At 41.2% G+C, this 17,744-nt stretch overlaps 1 protein-coding gene across 1 annotated transcript in view; it reads right to left on the bottom strand.

Annotated features, from left to right (window-relative positions):
• Positions 1-744: 744 nt before the first annotated feature.
• The window catches only part of UACA (uveal autoantigen with coiled-coil domains and ankyrin repeats), a 31,486-nt gene continuing 14,486 nt past the window's right edge, over positions 745-17,744 (bottom strand). Inside the window, exons 3-19 of the mRNA XM_030497790.1 lie at positions 17,361-17,449; positions 16,350-16,414; positions 15,743-15,800; positions 15,169-15,239; positions 14,952-15,058; positions 13,824-14,005; positions 13,361-13,398; positions 12,866-12,952; positions 11,630-11,737; positions 10,570-10,602; positions 9,981-10,079; positions 9,749-9,785; positions 9,042-9,094; positions 4,937-7,624; positions 4,230-4,382; positions 3,323-3,388; positions 745-2,597 (exon numbers count right to left, since the gene is read on the bottom strand). Coding sequence (XP_030353650.1) covers positions 2,526-2,597; positions 3,323-3,388; positions 4,230-4,382; positions 4,937-7,624; positions 9,042-9,094; positions 9,749-9,785; positions 9,981-10,079; positions 10,570-10,602; positions 11,630-11,737; positions 12,866-12,952; positions 13,361-13,398; positions 13,824-14,005; positions 14,952-15,058; positions 15,169-15,239; positions 15,743-15,800; positions 16,350-16,414; positions 17,361-17,449 — 4,006 coding nt within the window. The 3' untranslated portion in view covers positions 745-2,525. The remainder of the gene's footprint in view (positions 2,598-3,322; positions 3,389-4,229; positions 4,383-4,936; positions 7,625-9,041; positions 9,095-9,748; positions 9,786-9,980; positions 10,080-10,569; positions 10,603-11,629; positions 11,738-12,865; positions 12,953-13,360; positions 13,399-13,823; positions 14,006-14,951; positions 15,059-15,168; positions 15,240-15,742; positions 15,801-16,349; positions 16,415-17,360; positions 17,450-17,744) is intronic.

The raw sequence follows: 17,744 nt of genomic DNA, 5'->3' as shown, positions 1-17,744 counted from the left end.
TCCCAGGATGCAGAGAGATTCCAAAGGCAGCTACTCCAAACCTAAAAAGAAGTCACATATTCGCTATAAAAAGTGCTGTTGCATAATGGGAACATTGTGCCAACAATCAGTTATGGGCTGCATTACCTTATTGATGTTGCTTTACTGAGGCATGGAGCAGCTCCCAAAATCCCCCAAACCTCTTGGATGCATTTCATTTACATTAGACATTTTTGTGACCTCTCATTTCTTCCTTCCACTTACCAGCTATGCTTGTCCATGAATACACAAGTATTGACAGCTTCTTCACTGGGGAAGAGATACTTCATGGGTGATTTTACCAAGCACATGGATTATCACTGTCACAGGAACTTCATGGCCCAGGCTTTACCTTCACCTTCATGCATCAAAGTTCACAGGTTCACTCCGAGAACAATCAGCCACTGGAATAATCTCCCCAGGGAAGTGGTGACTCCCCAGCACTGGACGCTGCTAAGGTTCAGCTGGACAGGGTGCTGGGACATCCAGTCTAGGTCATGCTGTGCCTGGAAAGGTTGGACCAGATGGTCCTTGAGGTCCCTTCAACCTGGGATTCTATGAAACTATGAAACTCTGGCAATAGATAGAAAAACCCAATAACCCCACAGTGGACATCTAAACCCCAAATGTGTTACCTGGTACTCGAGAGCATTCAAGTGAGTTCAAGACCCTTCACTACCCAGACTACATTTCTTTGCCTTTTACAGAATTGACCACTACAATAAGAAAAGAAGAAAACATTTTATTGATGATGTAGTAAGGGAGAAACTTAGAAAAACATACATAGAACTCCCTCAAGAAGGAACCATACAATATCAAAATATGCCGGAGTTAGTATATCAAAACAAATGCTCTCTAATAAGAGTTTCAAGTAATGCAATCATAAAAGAATTTGGCTAAAAAGTAACATATATACTGAGATGTTTTCTGTAATAGTCCTCTAAGAAATTAAAGGAAAGCAGCAGTAGATCTGTTTAACTACAGACACATATTTAGTAGATATATTAAGTGTATTTATATAATAAAAACTGCCCTGCACATTCATCCCTATGTCTGCATCCTCCTCCATGTGGCAGTTGTCTCTTCAACTCTTCAAGACTCTGCCCAAAAAGGGACAAAAAAGGAAACAAACATAATACTACTAAAACAATGGGACCTAAGGCCACAGCTTGGTGGGAAGCTCAGTCACCACTCAGCAGAGAACTCCACGCTCTGACTTAGGTCCTCACTTCTCAGGAACATGGAAGAGGAGGTTTCTCTCTTCTGCATCAGGATGCCAGGATCCTACTTGCTGGTTACAAGCAAATGCTTTCAACCACGTAGACTGAAGTTAACACGACTACCAACAGCCCTTACACTGTTGGCTCTATTAGAACCACATACCTTATCAGGCTCATCTTCCAATTACCTCCTTTGAATAGTCTAAAATTTCATGTTTTCTTTCATAAAACTTATGGGAACATCATCCTTCAGTTAGAAATAAAGCCCTGTTTGGTTTAATAGGTAGATTTCAAACAGATCAAAATTCTCCTTTCATTAATCCTTACTATTTGCATCTTTCCCCATAAATAAGATTATAGTACATAATTTACAGCTAAGAGGAAAATACCCTAAACTTCCATGAGATAGTGTTCGAAAATCCAATACCTGAATTGTCTAGTGTGCAGCCTCAGTAGCTGCTCAGTCTGCACCCATAGGCCTAATGAAGAATGAAATTATACAGGAGCAGGACTATTGAGTTTAGCTCAAAATGCTGCTCTACAAACCGTGCCTCTCCAGTCCCACTGCTTTAGCCTACAGTAATCAGTATTACAAAGCATTCCTGAAAAATCTTGGAGGGAAGAGGAGGCAAACATACAAGTTAGTGTTTTGATGGAAAACCTGATTTTAAGTCTTGCAATAAGCAAAAGGCACTACAGCTTGAGCTTATATTTAAATATAAAGCCTGTAACTTGGCCAGCCAAGTTACAACATCGACCTAAACACCTTTCCTCTACCTTTGCAGCTGACTCACTAAACATGTTGTAGTATGCCTTGATCAGCTTATGTGACAAAATAGCCACTTTCTCTTAATCATTAAAGGAGATATACAGCTACAATACTCAGCCAAACTCATTTGAAGCCAGTTTATGTTTTAACCATACCGTGAGAGTTCAAGTTCTAGGATAAACGAGTTTCTGGGTATAGGCCCTGCTGTAATAAGTGGTCAATCAGACATTAAAATAATTTAACTACCATGTCATCATTTTGACAGTCAGCTTGCATTCCAGCTTTAAAAGATGCTCTACATCTTTTATTAATCTAACAAGTGTCAAATCTGAAACTCAGTAGCCCTATTTTACCGTTTTATAAGAAGAAAATGTTTCAGCTTCGTAAGTTGTTTCCTATTTGGAGGTCCTAATTGCAGCTATATTATCATAACTATATAAACCTCATGAAGGTTATCACTAACATAACCACAGCACTCCTACAATGCAGCAGCCTTCACGAGCAATGGCACTAACACGTCAGCAAACAAGTCCCTGCCTCATCCGAATGATCTGTAGCAAAGCAGCTTGGACATCTTCATCCATGTGACCCTGGAGCAAGCAAACAGTTGAAAGAAAAATTAAAATCCCATAAAGTGTCAACTATCCATCAGTAATATTAGGAGATTCTTCAAAATTACCCAAAAGGCTTAAAAATCATTGCTGTATTTTCACCACTCACTGGGAGAATCTGCAGTACTTTAGGAATCCTGTTATTTTTCCCCTCAAATAAGAAGGGGCTGCCTCTCTGACACAGCAGTTTCCTTCTTGAAAATATGATGTGGGGAAAAAATTACTGTTCCTATCCTCTGGACTCCACAGCCTGCTGCTGTGGTAACACTCCCTCTTTTGCATGCTCAAGTATCTGGAGTCATAAGACTGGAATGAGTTGATCAGCTCTTTGTTCAGTGAGAGCCATTGGGTAAGTCTGCACTATGTTTCCAGCTTCTACTGGATTTCTCTTCTCTCATCCCAGCATTACCTGGGATGATGCAGAATTAAATAACTGGCTCACATCACCAGACAGAACCACCCTTCAAAGCAAGTTATGGTTGTATAGAGTTACACATAGATAAACTGTACTAAGATGGCCCAAGTCTAGAGCTGTGGGGTGTTTTCGTTTTTGTTGGATCAGTCCTTTCTAAATTAAAACTCTCAACATCAAAACAGGTACTTGAAGACGTTTGAGGTCTTCCGGTATGGCAGCTAGAAGTGGGTCTCAAGAACCTCTCACGTTGAGATGACAATAAACCAATCTGAACCTGGGACTATCATACCTGTACAGCACTGAGAAGATGTGTCCGATAAACTGAAACTACCTCTTGATGCTGCCTTTTAGCATCCTATAAAAAGAAGAGAGGAAGAGGAGGTGAAATCATCAAGTTTCTTAACATTTACTCTTGCCTATTTCCAACTTTGTGAGCTTGGATTTGTGCACTTACAGACTAGCCAAAGCAGAATGTCAAGATTAAAGTTAGCTGTATCCCCTCCATTAATCAAGAACAAAGTCACTGCTTCGCTTTTGTTACTGCTGATTTGCAGCAAAGCAGTTTTGCTGAAAGGCTCTGAGACACACACTGATCTAGTGCGGTAAGCACACGTGCTACAGTGAAAACTTGTTTCATCAACAGCATTAGCTGGTTGTTTAAAACCACCCAATTTAAGAACACTTTGCCTTACAAGGGTCAAGCTCACAAATACTATTAAAGACATGTCTTGCTGCTGTACAGACTTACAACTAACCTTGCTCACATACACAGCTTTAATTATGAGCTTTACTGAAGTCACGGGGGCCACAAATGTGTTTGTGCAGTCACAACACTTCAAGTATTCCCCTTTACCGTTAGTACCTAATGATAAGCAATACCCTTCACAGTGTTCGCAGGCAAGGGAACACGAGATCAAATCCATTAAGGAAGGACCACCTCACTTTCTTTCTCAGTGAGAAAATACACAGCTGGTGGGTTTTGCAAGAAAATTCAAATGTGGAACTTGCGTATAGAAATGGTCTTGGCATGAACTACAGCAGCATAGCTCGTGAGCACTAATTCCAAATTGCCTGTGTCCTTTTTACGTGGAAAAGTTCCCAATCATTGCAATTCCAATGGGGAGAAGGAAGCAGAAAATTTGGAGAAGCAAGCAGGGGAAAAAAAGAATAGAAATCATGAGATCAGGATTACTTACAGCAAGCTGCTGCTGCAGTGTTTTCACCTGGTTCTGGAGCATTTCAACTTGCTGGTTCTGCCTCTTTGAGGGAATCCCAGTGGTGTATGTAAGCTGAGACAAGCCATTAAGAGCTTGTTTTAACCGCTCCACATCGTTAAGCAGCTCCGTTATCTTTAAAAAAAAGCACAAAACCCCTCATTTAAGGATGTTTCACTTCCAAAAACTAATATTCTTTAACATTCTTCGAAGCCTGACGAATCCCAGACTGGTTTGGATTCAAAGGACCTTGAAGCTCATCCAGTTCCAACCCCCTGCCCCGCGCAGGGACACCTTCCACTAGAGCAGGTTGCTCCAAGCCCCTGTGTCCAACCTGGCCGTGAACACTGCCAGGGATGGGGCAGCCACAGCTTCTCTGGGCACCCTGTGCCAGCGCCTCAGCACCCTCACAGGGAAGAGCTGCTGCCTCAGAGCTCATCTCAATCTCCCCTCTGGCAGGTTAAAGCCATTCCCCTTGGCCTGTCCCTCCAGGCCCTTGTCCAAAGCCCCTCTCCATCTTTCTTTTTGGCCCCATTTAGGTATTTAGACCATCATCAGATACACCAGCAGCACTGGGTACCTAATGCTCAGCACACAAAGTCATGCTTGAACACTGAAGTAGCTGCATTTGCAGTCTAGTTCCTTATCCCTAAACTGCAAGCATCACAAGCTCAACTGACATATCCTACCTTGTTATCCTTGGCTTCCACCTGCTTTGCAGATTCCTGTATTCTCTTCTGCAAGTCCATAATTGTTGTCAACGATTTATCACACCTTTCTTTCTGGTCTTTGATTTCTTGCTCAATACTGCAGCTCCGTAACTGAAGCAATTCCTTCTCATCCTTTAAAGAAAGCTCACTCTTTTTAGCTTGCAAAGCCTCCTCACGTGCTTCCTCATACTTTCTATTCATATTGGACAAGCTTTCAGCTATGCTGTTAATCTGGGCTTCCAGAGCACTCTTCATGGATTCATATTCTGACAGGTCAATCACTTCTTTCCTCTGCAGGTCTGTTAAAGCTTGTTGAGTAAGCTGCATCTCACACTGCAACTTTGAGATTTCCTTGGTTTTCACTTGGTTTTCTTCTTCCTTTTCTCTCAAGATGGTTTTGATCGCTACAATTTCTTGTTCTAACGTTTCCTTCATTTGTGTATATTCTACCAAAGGGATTGAAGATTCTTTTAGACCTGACAACTCCTGCTGCAGTTGTCCTACTTTTAGTGTTTCTTTCTCGTAACATTCCTTCTTATTTCTGAGAGCTTCCCTCAGATCCTCTATAGTGTGACCAAGAGCCCTCTTCAAGGCTTCAATCTGCTCTGCTGAAAGATGCTCGGCCTGCACGGTCACAGGCTGCTCGATGCTCTCTTCCAGCTCATCCTTTTCTTTCTCACCTGTGTATTTCTGCAGCAAGTCTCTCAGTTGCTTATTCAACTCCTCCATTTTGCTTGTGAACATTTTCTCCATTTCACGGGATTTCTCAGCCAGGATATAGTTCTGCTGCAAGTCATTCTGGATGGACAGAACACCGGTTTTGAGCTTCTCATTCTCCTCTTTGCACTTCTTGTTTTCCTCTTCGATTTCTCTGTACTTCTGTGCCTGTTCCTCCAACTGTGCTTTTAATTCTCTCACTGTGGCTTCAAAGCTTTGTTCTCTGTCTTCAAAGGAGGCAACCGGGGCATATTTTGACTTAATGCACTCTTGAATTGTGTCAAGTTCCTTCTTCTGGGCTTCAATTTCTGCATGCAACTGTAAAATTTCTTCTTGACCCCTCTTATACTCAGCCCTAACTGCAGTGTTGTTCTGCTGAAGCTCTTGCATGCTTTTATTTAAAGTAGCCACTGTAGTTTCATGATCTTTTAAACTTATATACTCAGTTTGCAGTTGATTCTGTAAGAGTTTCACCTTATTTTTCAAGGTTCCATTTTCTTCATTCACCTTCATGAATTCTTGCTTTACCTCTTCCATTTTTGCCTTCAGATCTGACAGCTCCTTGTTGGTCTTTTCGAGGGTGTTATTCAAGGCTGTTTTAACCTCTTCATGTGTTGTAGCCAACACATACTGATCCCCAAGAGTCTCTCTCATGGCTGTGTTTTCAGAGACCAGTTTGCACACTTGGGCTTGTTCAGCATCATATTTTTTCTGAAGCTCAGCAAGCTGCTTTTCCAGCTCAATACCACTACATTTTAAAGCTTCCACTTCTTTTTTGTGCTGCTCTGGAGACAGGTACACAGCTTGGAAGTGGCTGATGTTCTCACTTAAGTTGTTCTTCTCTACCAACAACTTCTCAGCTTCTGCTTTGCTTTCGTTGTACTTCTTCGTTAATTCAAAAAGCTTCCTGGTCAGGTCGCTGACAGTCAGATCATTTGTTTTCTTCAATTCCTCGTGGATTTTTAAAGGCACATTCTGGCTTTTCATTTCAGTTTTTAGCATTTGGATTTGTTGCTTAAATACCTTGTTATCAGTCTGCAATCTTTCAAGCTCCTTCTGCAGAGCCTGATTCTTCTGTGACAATTCAGAAACTGCCTTTCCAAGCTCTTCATTTTTCTTCTCAAACCGACTCCTCATTTGCTCGTGCTCCTCTGGCTTTACGCGCTGAGCCAGTTTCGCTTTCTGACTCTCAGATTCCCTCTTCAGAAGCAGAATCTCTGCCTGCAGTTTTTCATGCTCTCCTTCCATCTCTGCTAACCTCCTTGCTTTCACATTCGCTTCGTTCGATAACAAACTCTTCATGTTTTCAAATGTCTCTGAAGTTACCGAGTGGGCCAACTTTGCTGCTGTTTCTTTGAGCTGCCCTTCTAACTCCATGACATTTCTTCCCCTTTTATCTCGTTCCATCTCCAACTTCACAAGTTCCTTCTGCAACCTTTTATTTTCCTCCACTAGCCTGCCTTCATCTCTCTTGAATTCTGCAACCAGCAATTCGTTCTGCTTAATCTGGTTCCTCAGTTTTCCCACTTCAGCAGAGGCTCCTTCATACTTGGCTTTCATTTCTTTCAACTGCTCCTTCAGCTCCTCTGTTAGCTTACTGTTTCCCGAAGCAGCTTCGTTAGTTAGGTGATCTTTCAGAGCAAGAAAGTGGGTCTGCATTTGCTTAACTTTGCCTTCCGAGTCAAACATTCTTTTCTGCACATCTTTTAAAGCATCTTCCAGTTGTTTTATCTGTCCGTCAGATTCCGCCTTGGTTCTTTCACACTCTGATGCCAAAGCTTTACACTCCGATACCTTGTGAGACAGCTCTCGCTGCAATTTGCTGATTTCTTCCTTTGCTGCACCATAGCAGCTCCTCACATTGTCAAGTTCCTTCTTTAAAGTTTCTTTCTCTGAAGTGGGTGATTGGTTAGGCAGGGAGAGCTCCAGGGGTCTCAGCATAGACCTGGACTGAAGATAAATTGGCGCAAAACAGATACACATTTACAGGTTTGACAAGCCACATACATAACTGTCTTAAACCCATGGTGATGTGAGCACAAAACAGGCCTGAGATTTCTTTGTTCCTTAGAAACACACTCCTCTATTCTTGCCCATATTACAGAACACGTGTATTTCAGCTTTTAACAGACAAAATCTTTAACAGAGCTCTACATTACCATTTCCCAACCATCAGACCCACTGACACTAAAGCACGGGTATAGTATATTCATTTCATTCCCCTTGTTATATTCTTCATATTCAATCACTCATCTACTAGAAGAAATTTCATTTATTATGAGATTTCCCCTGGCCCTCAAGCATGTGAAAATAATTTTAAAAGGAATTAGAACAGACACTGTCATGGCTGATGGAACCTTCTCTCTAAAAACACTGAGGAATGCACTCATTTAATTTACTGTCCAGGAAGGGATCTCCCAAAATGCAGCTCTGCCTCCTGTTATGTGGTTTTCACTACCACCCTTCACTTGTTCGTGTTCCAAGGGCCAGAAAGCACTGTGTTGCTGTCAGGCAGGCTGGAAGCTAGGCTTAGACTAGCTTAAAGCACATTAATTCCTGCCTGTGACATGGTTTGGGTTTTTGGGTCAGTTGGCTTTTGTACCCACCCACCCCCTTTTTCCTTTCTTTTTGGTTTTGTTTTTTTTTTTTTTTTTTTTTGTGAAGAATTACACATCAACTCATTTCAAACTGCAGTTAAGGATAAAGAAATCCTAAGACCACAGGATAGCCTTATGTGAAACATGGCAGAAAAGATTGGATTTTTCTGTGTTAGCAGCAGAACAGCAAAAATACATATATCTGAAATCTGGCCAGAAAGCCCAGGATGTACAGCTTTATTTCCAGCCATCACTCACCTCCAAAAGCATTACTCAAGTGTAAGAACAGCTTGTCACTTAGGACTAGCCCCTGTCATGTATGACTCACTGTCAGGGTCTGATGGATCTTGTTTATAACTGAATTGTTGCTTTAAAAGGTAGCTAGCTATCAGCAGCCAAAAGTGTCAGGAAATTGTTGTTTTGCCGGCAGGAAAATAAAGTTTCCTGAATTTTAACTGAATTTAAAGTAGAGAAAAATTATGGAGGGTGAAAACCAAGTGCCCTTTACACTGACTGTTGATCCAGCAGTGATTGAGTTGTAAGGATGCTCATTACAGACCATTCAGCATCCAGCAGTGTCGCAGCACTTAGAGCTATGTCACATGTGTAGCTCTAGAGGGCACCAGCACTTAAAAATAAACGTAACCAAGCAAGTACTACTGGAAACTGTATTCAGAAGCAATGGTTAATATACAGACATTTATAACTACATTTAGCTTTCCCAAGTATAAATATCTTAGAACTCTCCCAAGCAGTAACATATTTATTACCTGTGATTCCGCAGCAAACACTTGCCCTTGTTTAAGTAATAAATCTTCTTTTCCTAGATTTTCAAAGCAAAGAGCACTTAGTCTCTGGTTAAAAACAGTAACACAGTCACCAAAACTACGATTTTCCTTCCTCATTTTATTCTGTTCAATGGGACGATAACGGGCTCAGTAAACCCTTCTGCAGAAGTCATGAAAAGCACCATGAACACACCAGGGAAAAGCATCCCCTTGCACTCCAAATGAATGATCCTTCCCCACAGGCAGGCAAACAGCTCTCACAAGGGCTCATGACAGATTAAGTAACATTTTTAAGTTAGACAAGTGCAAGACAAGCCTGTGACCAAGCTGGATGCAGAAGACCATGGTTTTCTCATCATAAGCTAGACATGAGTGTTGTTTAAGATATGAAGGACAGACAAGGGAGCTCGGTTGGGAGCACAGATCCTGCTCAGCTTGTTTTTCATGTTATCAGAAGATGCAGGAGAGTTACAAGACCAGTCACTCGTAAGCAAGACTGATCAACAGTGCCTCACGTGCAAACCCAACTGTGCCCAGCTGACTGGATTCTGAGGTCTCAAGTGCAGACACACATTGTGCTTGCCTACAGTTAAGACCAATAAAAGGAAGAGAGAACAGGAAAAACACACCCTTTATCTATATTCTAACACTGCATCATGCATGGCAAGTTTTAATAACTAAATACTTACTATTAGCAAAGTTACTTCCAGATCCCACAAAATCAACCTAAAGGCAAACAGAAAGAAATACAAAGTAAAGCTGAAAATTCATTTCAAATTTTTTTCTCTATGTTAAACTAGGGATTAAAGGGCAGGGAAAGCTTTTATAAGGAGATAACCATTTAAGCCTTTCAACAGTCGCTTAAGTATTTACTACAGTAAATACCAATTGCTGTATTACATTTCAAATCAATTCACATACTTCGTAATACTTGAGTTTAGCTTTGAGAGCTTCGATAGTCCTTAAGCTTTCCTCCTGCTGTTTTTCCTTGGTGGTTAGGATTTTCTTCAGCTCATCCTTCTGAAAGAGAAAGAGAAAAAATGCCAAGTAGCCAAAGCCACAAGGAGAGACAGACTTGTAAGAGCTCAAGCAACTTTTATAAAGTTTAGGGAGAACTTCAACCAAGACCAGCACTGAAAAGGATTCTTAAATGGTTGATTCTGAAGTTCTTCCACTGCTCCTCCACAAGAGGAGTCTTGAACAATGAGTCAAGGGAATAAGCACCATTATTTGCTACTGTTTAACTTATCACATTTATTAACCTTGCATTACTGAAAGTCACTAAAGACGTATTTATAATATTAAAGTCTGCTGTAAAGGTGCCATAGGGATTACATATATTATTTGTAGTAACAGAAGTGCTGTGCAGCTGTATAAGCTGAGCACGTATCAGTAGATATTTCATTTAGCATTTACAGATAGCTTTGCTTTTCTCTATAAATACCATTACTTAAATGCGATAGTCGCTTCCCTACTTCCAGTTCTATCACACTTGCAGGTGATATCGTACCTCATTCTCAAGATCATCTGCAAACATTTGCTCCTGCAAAAATAACAAAGAAAATCCCCCCACAAATCATTTCTGCAATGACGTTTAAGGGGCTCACACACAGTTCAGCAGCTGACAAGTCTACCCCAGTTTTAATGCTACACACTTCTGACTGTTCCCCTTTGCTTTACCATCTAACCTCTGGAAGAGAAATAAAGACAAACAGAAGTTCAGGGTCTTTGACAGAGCAATGTCTCTTGACATGCATACAAGACAACTGGACTATCTTTAGGTATCTAAATCATACACTACTGAGGCAGAGGAGTACAGTTTTTCAGTAGAAGTTAGTTGATTTTGGAAAGTGAGTATTAAGGAGTTAGTTTTACAGAGGCAATGTTTAAGAGAACAGTTCAGATAAGAATGATTCCAGTAAGAAATATTCTTTCTATCCATGTGCTACATTGAGGGGAAGCTGCACCCTCTTAAAATGTACCTCTCCAAAAGCACAATTTGGGAACAAGTGTGAGCCTCCACAAAGGGGAAAAAATCCTGGTTTTATTTTCTTCCTTAATTGTACTGATCATATTTACACCTTTAAGAGCAGGGAACTTTTTTAAAAACAGGGTTTCAAATATGGGTGAGAAACCCCTTATTGAAACCTTTGTTTCTGTTTTTGCGAATTGAAGATTTTTCTGTTTCCACTTGAAACAAGCGCTGTAAAATGAGCAGCGGCTATGATAAAGTGTAACACCACCTACATTTAGTTGTGCAGGTGAAGTTTACTCTCTATTGCAACTTGCCAGAACACCTCACAGTTCACATTACACTGTGAAGTTATTGCTCAAATTTATGAGCACCAGTGAATGACACTGTAACAGGTCAGATCCCGAATCCTCAGATTCTGAATATTATTACAAGACCAAAGGCTTTTGCAGCAGAAGAAAATGATGGTGACACAGAAATGATTCACAGGAAAGCAGCAAAGACCACATCCTTTCCCTTCTACCTCTACTAGCCTCCTCTGTCAGCACTGGGTGGTTATTACAGCTTTCCAGTCAGGTTATTCCAACACTAAGCTTACCTCACTCAGTTGCAGTTGCAGCCCACTGATTCTATCCAGCAGCATCCTTTGCTCCTCTTCCACTTCTCTCATTCGATCTTTCAAATCTTGATTTTCCAACTCCAACTCCTTAAAAGTCAAAATATGAAATTAAAACAAAGCACCACACGACACACACACTGGGAAAACTAAAGAATCTGAACCAGCAGATTTAACAGTCACTAAAGACACCAAGCCTTGCCTAGTGAATCCCCTAGTGATTTTGGGGCCTTACTCCAGGTCTGGTTCATTCTGAAGGTTTACATATGCACAAGCTCCAGTCTTTAAGCTTTTCAGTTCCAGATAGCTCATTCTCTTACAAGGGTACATACAGGTTTTGAAAGTATGAGCAGAGCAAGATTGCATTCGATGCTGACAGCCCTCAAGAGGCTGCTTATCTGCTGTCTGTTAACAAGTATAAATAGCTGACGTTAAAACAGTTCCTCAAACCTGACTGCTGCAGCCAAAGGTGTGATGAAAAAGCCTCACCAGCACGAAGCACAGCAACCCTCAGGTGTGCTAACTGTTCCAAACAGCCCCAAGAACCACCCTAATAACAGATAACAAACCCAAGCAATAGGTGTGTGCCCCATCAGTCAGTCCAGTGCTCACATGCAAACAACAAAGCCTCTTTAACTCTTGCCTGATAAGCGCCACCTTAACTGGGGCAACTACTTTAGCTCAAAGCAGAGAAGTTGCCTTTAGAGATCTTTATCCTTTAATTATAAAGCATTTCAGAATGCAGGCCTCAACTTCTCAGCGGTTTGTTCCCCAGAGCTTAAAACGGTGTTTACCTTTCTGAGAACTGTAATGACACAGTAATGAGATGAGAAAATCAATACTGTTAGTAGAACCATTACAACAGGTTATTTTTAGTCAGACACTGAGAGAATGTTGAAAAATAAACCCTCCTCATTTATGATTCTGATTTTACTGCAGGTGGAAGTAGACAAAAGGTTTAAGAGTTAGGAAAAGTTAAGACATGAAGAGACTTGCAACTATTTATTACACAAACAAGTATGTTTTTCCTGAAGTTTACAGCTTATTTGCACAATTGCCACATTACACAGTTGTGCAATTAAGTTTTAAGTAAACAGCAATATATATGACCTTTAATGGAATCACTAATGCTCCCTTTGCAAGCACATCTTGTCTTTAGTGTGTCTGTTTCATTATACATATGGGAATATGCAAGTCAGAGAAATCCTTCTCGCTTACCTGAGCATTATGTTCCTTCTGATACAGCTTGACATTCACCTCCTCCTGTGCATGCAGCCGATTCCACTTCTGTGACACATTAGTAATCTGTTATTGCAACAGTAAAGCATTAATTTACATTCCTGCTGTGTTCTGCAGACATCCATTTCTGGGTACAGCGAGCTCTGCCTCCATCCCAGCTCCCGCTGGGGGGGCAATACTACCAGCATTTGCATTTTGACAGATTGCTTCTCAGCAAGAGGTCACTCATGATCTCATCCAGACAGAAAATGGGATGCTTGTCAAAACTGTAATCCCAAATACGCACATCATCAACTATTTCTCAAATAGAAATAGCCACCCTATCTGATTACAGAGGGAATCTTCTCAGCTACAAATGAAGTTAAGAATTCAAAAACCACTGAACTAGTTTTGCATCACAGCACAATCTTAATCACCCTCTCAGCAACCCCAGGAATATACTGCCTTAGAGAGACATAGTACAAGCAGACTTACCTTTTGTTCGGGCTGCCCCTTCTTCATGGTATCGCTTCCTAAAAAGACATCACAAAAGCAGGAAGTTAAAATATGCATTTCAGACTCCTGCAACACCAACAGCTGATTCTATCCATTTCTGATAATTTCACCACCACCCCAGTTAATCCAACATGGAAACATTCACAAGTACAAAGTTTTTCTATAAATGAGCCTAAATAACTCCTATGATCAATACTGCAATGCCAGGTTCAAGCAATGTTAAAACCTCGAGGCATCAGAGCCTGCATTTACCTTAAAAGCTGTACTAAAAAACAAAACCCCAAAGCCCTCTTTCCCCTCACTAACAGGCAGTTTATCACCTGTGTGTTCAAAGGACTACAGCTGCCCTCCAAAAACATAGTTCCTGCAGACATAGCAGTGGGAAGATGCACAATTCAAATGAAAGACTAACAGCAAGCTGTTGTAGTCACGTTGTTCATACCTTTGCTGGAATCCTCAACGGCAGCTTTTATTAAAGCCAAAATGTCAATATTGTCCCCAATCCTGGCATAGTAAGCACAGTCATGACCAAGGCCATCAGTCAAACTAACATCCGCACCATTTTTGAGCAAAACTTCCACTGCATCCCTGCAGCCGTATTCACAGCCTAACATTAAGGCAGTCCTGAGGATGGAGAGAAAGAGTGTTCAGAGACTCAGGGAGCTCATGCTTTAACAGAGCAATCACAGAAAGAATCCTTCATACACTTATGTCTAATCACAGAAGCTTGAGTCAAGGAATCTCTCCTCTATCAAGACAGGAAACTAATCTTTAAGAAGTTATTTGGTCAATGGATAAATATTTGTTAAAAAGCAACCAAACCCACTGTAATAGCAGTATTTTGATGAAACCCAACATAAACCTACTGCCTGCGGGAGAGCCACCCAGTGTTTTGAATTCTTATGACTTTGGCTTCCTCTCTATTTAGATAGAAATCTCAACAAACAAGACAAGAAGTTTAGACAAAGTTCAGGGTGGGCCAAGTTCAGCTTGAGAGCCCTGGCAATGCCTTCCAAACACTTGCCAGCTTCCAAACGCACAATGCAAGTACCCATGCTTTGTCCCACAGCAGCCTTCTGTCCACTGGCCACCAGGCAGTCACCCTCCCAAGAAATAACTGGCAGAAGCAGCAGCTACAAATAGAAAACCCTTCCCCTGGCCCCTTTCCATAAACATAGAAGCAAACATTTCAAGGCCTTTAGGTCCCTTTGGACCTCCAATGGGACTCAAGTACTTCTTGTCAGAGTGGCACCTTTGTCATGACCCATTCTGCATATTGATCCCAATGGGTGCAAGATGCAGCTTTGGACAGACAAACCCTTAAAACAACCAAGTGCAGTTTCTCTGCTGGCAGCAACAAGCCTGTATGTATTTAGGATGCAAGAACAAGCAGTGAAATAAGGCCATGCGTATCTGCGTTATTGAACTGGCACATGTACCTCTGAACTAAATCCCGGGTTCTTTTCCACTGAATTTAGCATATTTATTTTGCAGCCTGAAAGCCGAGTGACAGCTTTTTATTACCCTTTAAATGTCAGCAGGCACTCTGGCAAGCCTCTGCATGCATTACCTGTTCTGTTTGTCCCTGGCATTAACATCTGCTCCTCTGTCTAGCAGAAGCTGGCAAACGGTGGGACGACACATCTGAGTGGCCAGCACCAGCGGTGTCCTCCCATCCTGAAGAGAGGAAGGGCAGAAGAAATAAGGGAAGGAGGGAAAGCAGAGAAAGCACAAGAACTCCAGTAGAGTTTGTGCAGGGAATGCAACATTTATTAGCAACAACTTACTCCATCTTTTGAATTCACTGAGGCCCCGTGATCACACAATAGTTGTATGCTCGAGGAACAGTCTGACATAGCTTTCAAGAGAAAAAGAGCAAGTTACACTGCTGAAAACAGCCTTTGTGAAACCCCAACCACCTCCTTGGGTCTATCTGCTTCACAGAAATTCACACAATCAAGTTAAAGCATGCCAAGGCTCTACAACTTAATTCTCACACAACCACCTCAAACGTGCATGAAAGAAATCAAACGCAACTGTTCAAGATGCACATGAGGATGCAGATAATCCACAGTGAAGGTATCTCAACCTACTAACACCACTGCTCTAAAACACTGCTCAGGATACTTGCTTAAGATTTTACTAGACAATTCATGGGCACCAGAAGAGCCTTCCAGACCTATAACCTCTGCTGAGACTATTAACAGGTTTGTTAGAGGACCAATATCTTGACAACATAAAACATTTTCTCCTACTACAGTCACAAAAATGAAAAGAGAAGAATTTGATCCATCTGAAAAGTAATCCCTTAACTCAATCTAGATTTCATAGTACAGTTACCAGAAAAGCAAAACCGTTCACCTGCATCATGCAGAGCAGTTCTTCCTTGAAGATCCACATTCTCCGTTGGACAGTTGTACTGTTAAAATAAGCAACCCCAGTTATCCCTTAGGATTCAGATTGCACTTCCAAAACATTAAATGTTTTGAGGTTTGAATTAAAGCATTAACTAGTGATTGAAGAAAATTTCTATTTTACAAATACAGTGACATAGATAAAAGAAAAAGCTATGGGTACATGCACTTCAGTGCTCTGAACACACTGATCAAGAGTTGTAGAAGTAAATTAAGACTATGCAAAGAAAATGCACAATCCCACACTGACTTTTCACAAACACTTTCAGATGTTTCAAAATCTATGGCTAAGATTCTCCGCTACTTGTCGTTACTCCTTCACTACCGACGTCGCTACTAGTTCTGGCACTCCACAGAAAACGTGCCATGTATATCTGCACACAGACATGCATCATACAAACACAAAATGAGAACACATCAAAAGCTAAAGATTCAAATGAGCACAAACACCTAAGACAACTCCCCAATATTGTTGCATTAATGAAATTTATTAAAAGCACCTTTTTCCCCCCCTCTCAAGAACAAAAGCAACAGACAAGCTGTATTTCCAGTACCTGCAACAGCTTCTGCAAACATAAAGCATGTCCGTATTTCGCAGCGAGGTGCAGTGCGTTTCTACCTAAAAAGAGATCAACGTCAACTCAGGATCTATGTTAACATGCATTTAGAAACACCACACACAAGTTCAACATGCCTGTGCTGCTTCTCAGGAAGTCTGTTACTAACCTTGCAACAATCATTCATAAGACGTTCATTTGTACTTCACTAAAGCATTATCATTTCAGCTACAACAGTCCTCGTGCCCCCCTTCAGTTCTGCCAGTGCTATAACCAAGTCATCTCTCCTGTATTTTCTTATTTTTTTACAGTCTTCTCTTGCTTTGGAGAAACTGCAACCAAGGAGTCAAGTTTTGTAACGAAATCAATCTCAAAGTACTGTAAATGACTCCATATAAGCATTTACAAAGCTGATGTGTCATATGAAAGGAGCAGGCTGCGTTATTTCAGCTACTGGAGCTGAAAATAAGAGAATATTCATTAGCCATGTTAAATAATCCAAGGCAAAATTAGCACCTTTTTAATTACCTCTTCCCCAAGACCTTCACACAAACTCGATACCACACATGCAAATTCCAAAGAAACACAGCACAGACATGCTCTGGATTTTGGAGGGCCCAGTATGGGTGCCCAAACACCATTTAGCTCCAATCCTCATTGTGTACAGCACTTCATAAGGCTCAGTGAAATACACTTAGTATTTAAATGAACACAAATCCATTTAGAACTGTTCCTATACAGTGATTCTGAAGCAGAAATGCTGATCTCACCAGTGAGTCTGGTGCAGACTATATTTAGAGCAGCACAAACCCAAAGTTCATGAATGCAGCAGAACTCAAGAACTTACAGGCCAGGACACGACAGTTTCCTCGAAGCTCAGCAATAAGCCACAATCATTGCTACAGAAAGGAGGAAAATCTACCCCAGAGTTCAGCTTGATTCTACTCCAAAATGAAAACCAAGCCAAGAACTGCTGCAAGCTGCACTGGGATGCGTGAGGAAGCCTACCTGCAGCATCCGTGGCTGTGATATCAACTCCATGAATAAGGATAGTGTTCAAGCAATCCAGGTTTCCCTTTGATGCTACAACATGGAATCTACAAATAGAAAATACTTTGTTGAAACCCATCTGTTTTATAGACAAAAATGGTAATATTAAGCAGGGAAGTCAAAGCTGTATACTGAAAGCATCACGCAGTGCAAACCCAGCTTTGGACAACATCCAAACCCAGCCAAGAGTCTTGCAGATACTACTTGCAGTTCCTACTTTAAGGAACAAGACAGCTTTCTGAGAAGTAATCATTGAATCAGAGAACCAGAAGAAAACCCGATATGCTTTCCATGTCTCCTTAACATTCAAATCTGGCAAGAGCAAGTATTTAAATGCTCATC

The sequence above is a fragment of the Strigops habroptila genome, chromosome 9 (genome assembly GCF_004027225.2).
Source record: "Strigops habroptila isolate Jane chromosome 9, bStrHab1.2.pri, whole genome shotgun sequence".
In the NCBI taxonomy this organism is placed as follows: domain Eukaryota; kingdom Metazoa; phylum Chordata; class Aves; order Psittaciformes; family Psittacidae; genus Strigops; species Strigops habroptila.
This window is presented reverse-complemented; position numbering and strand designations above follow the sequence as displayed.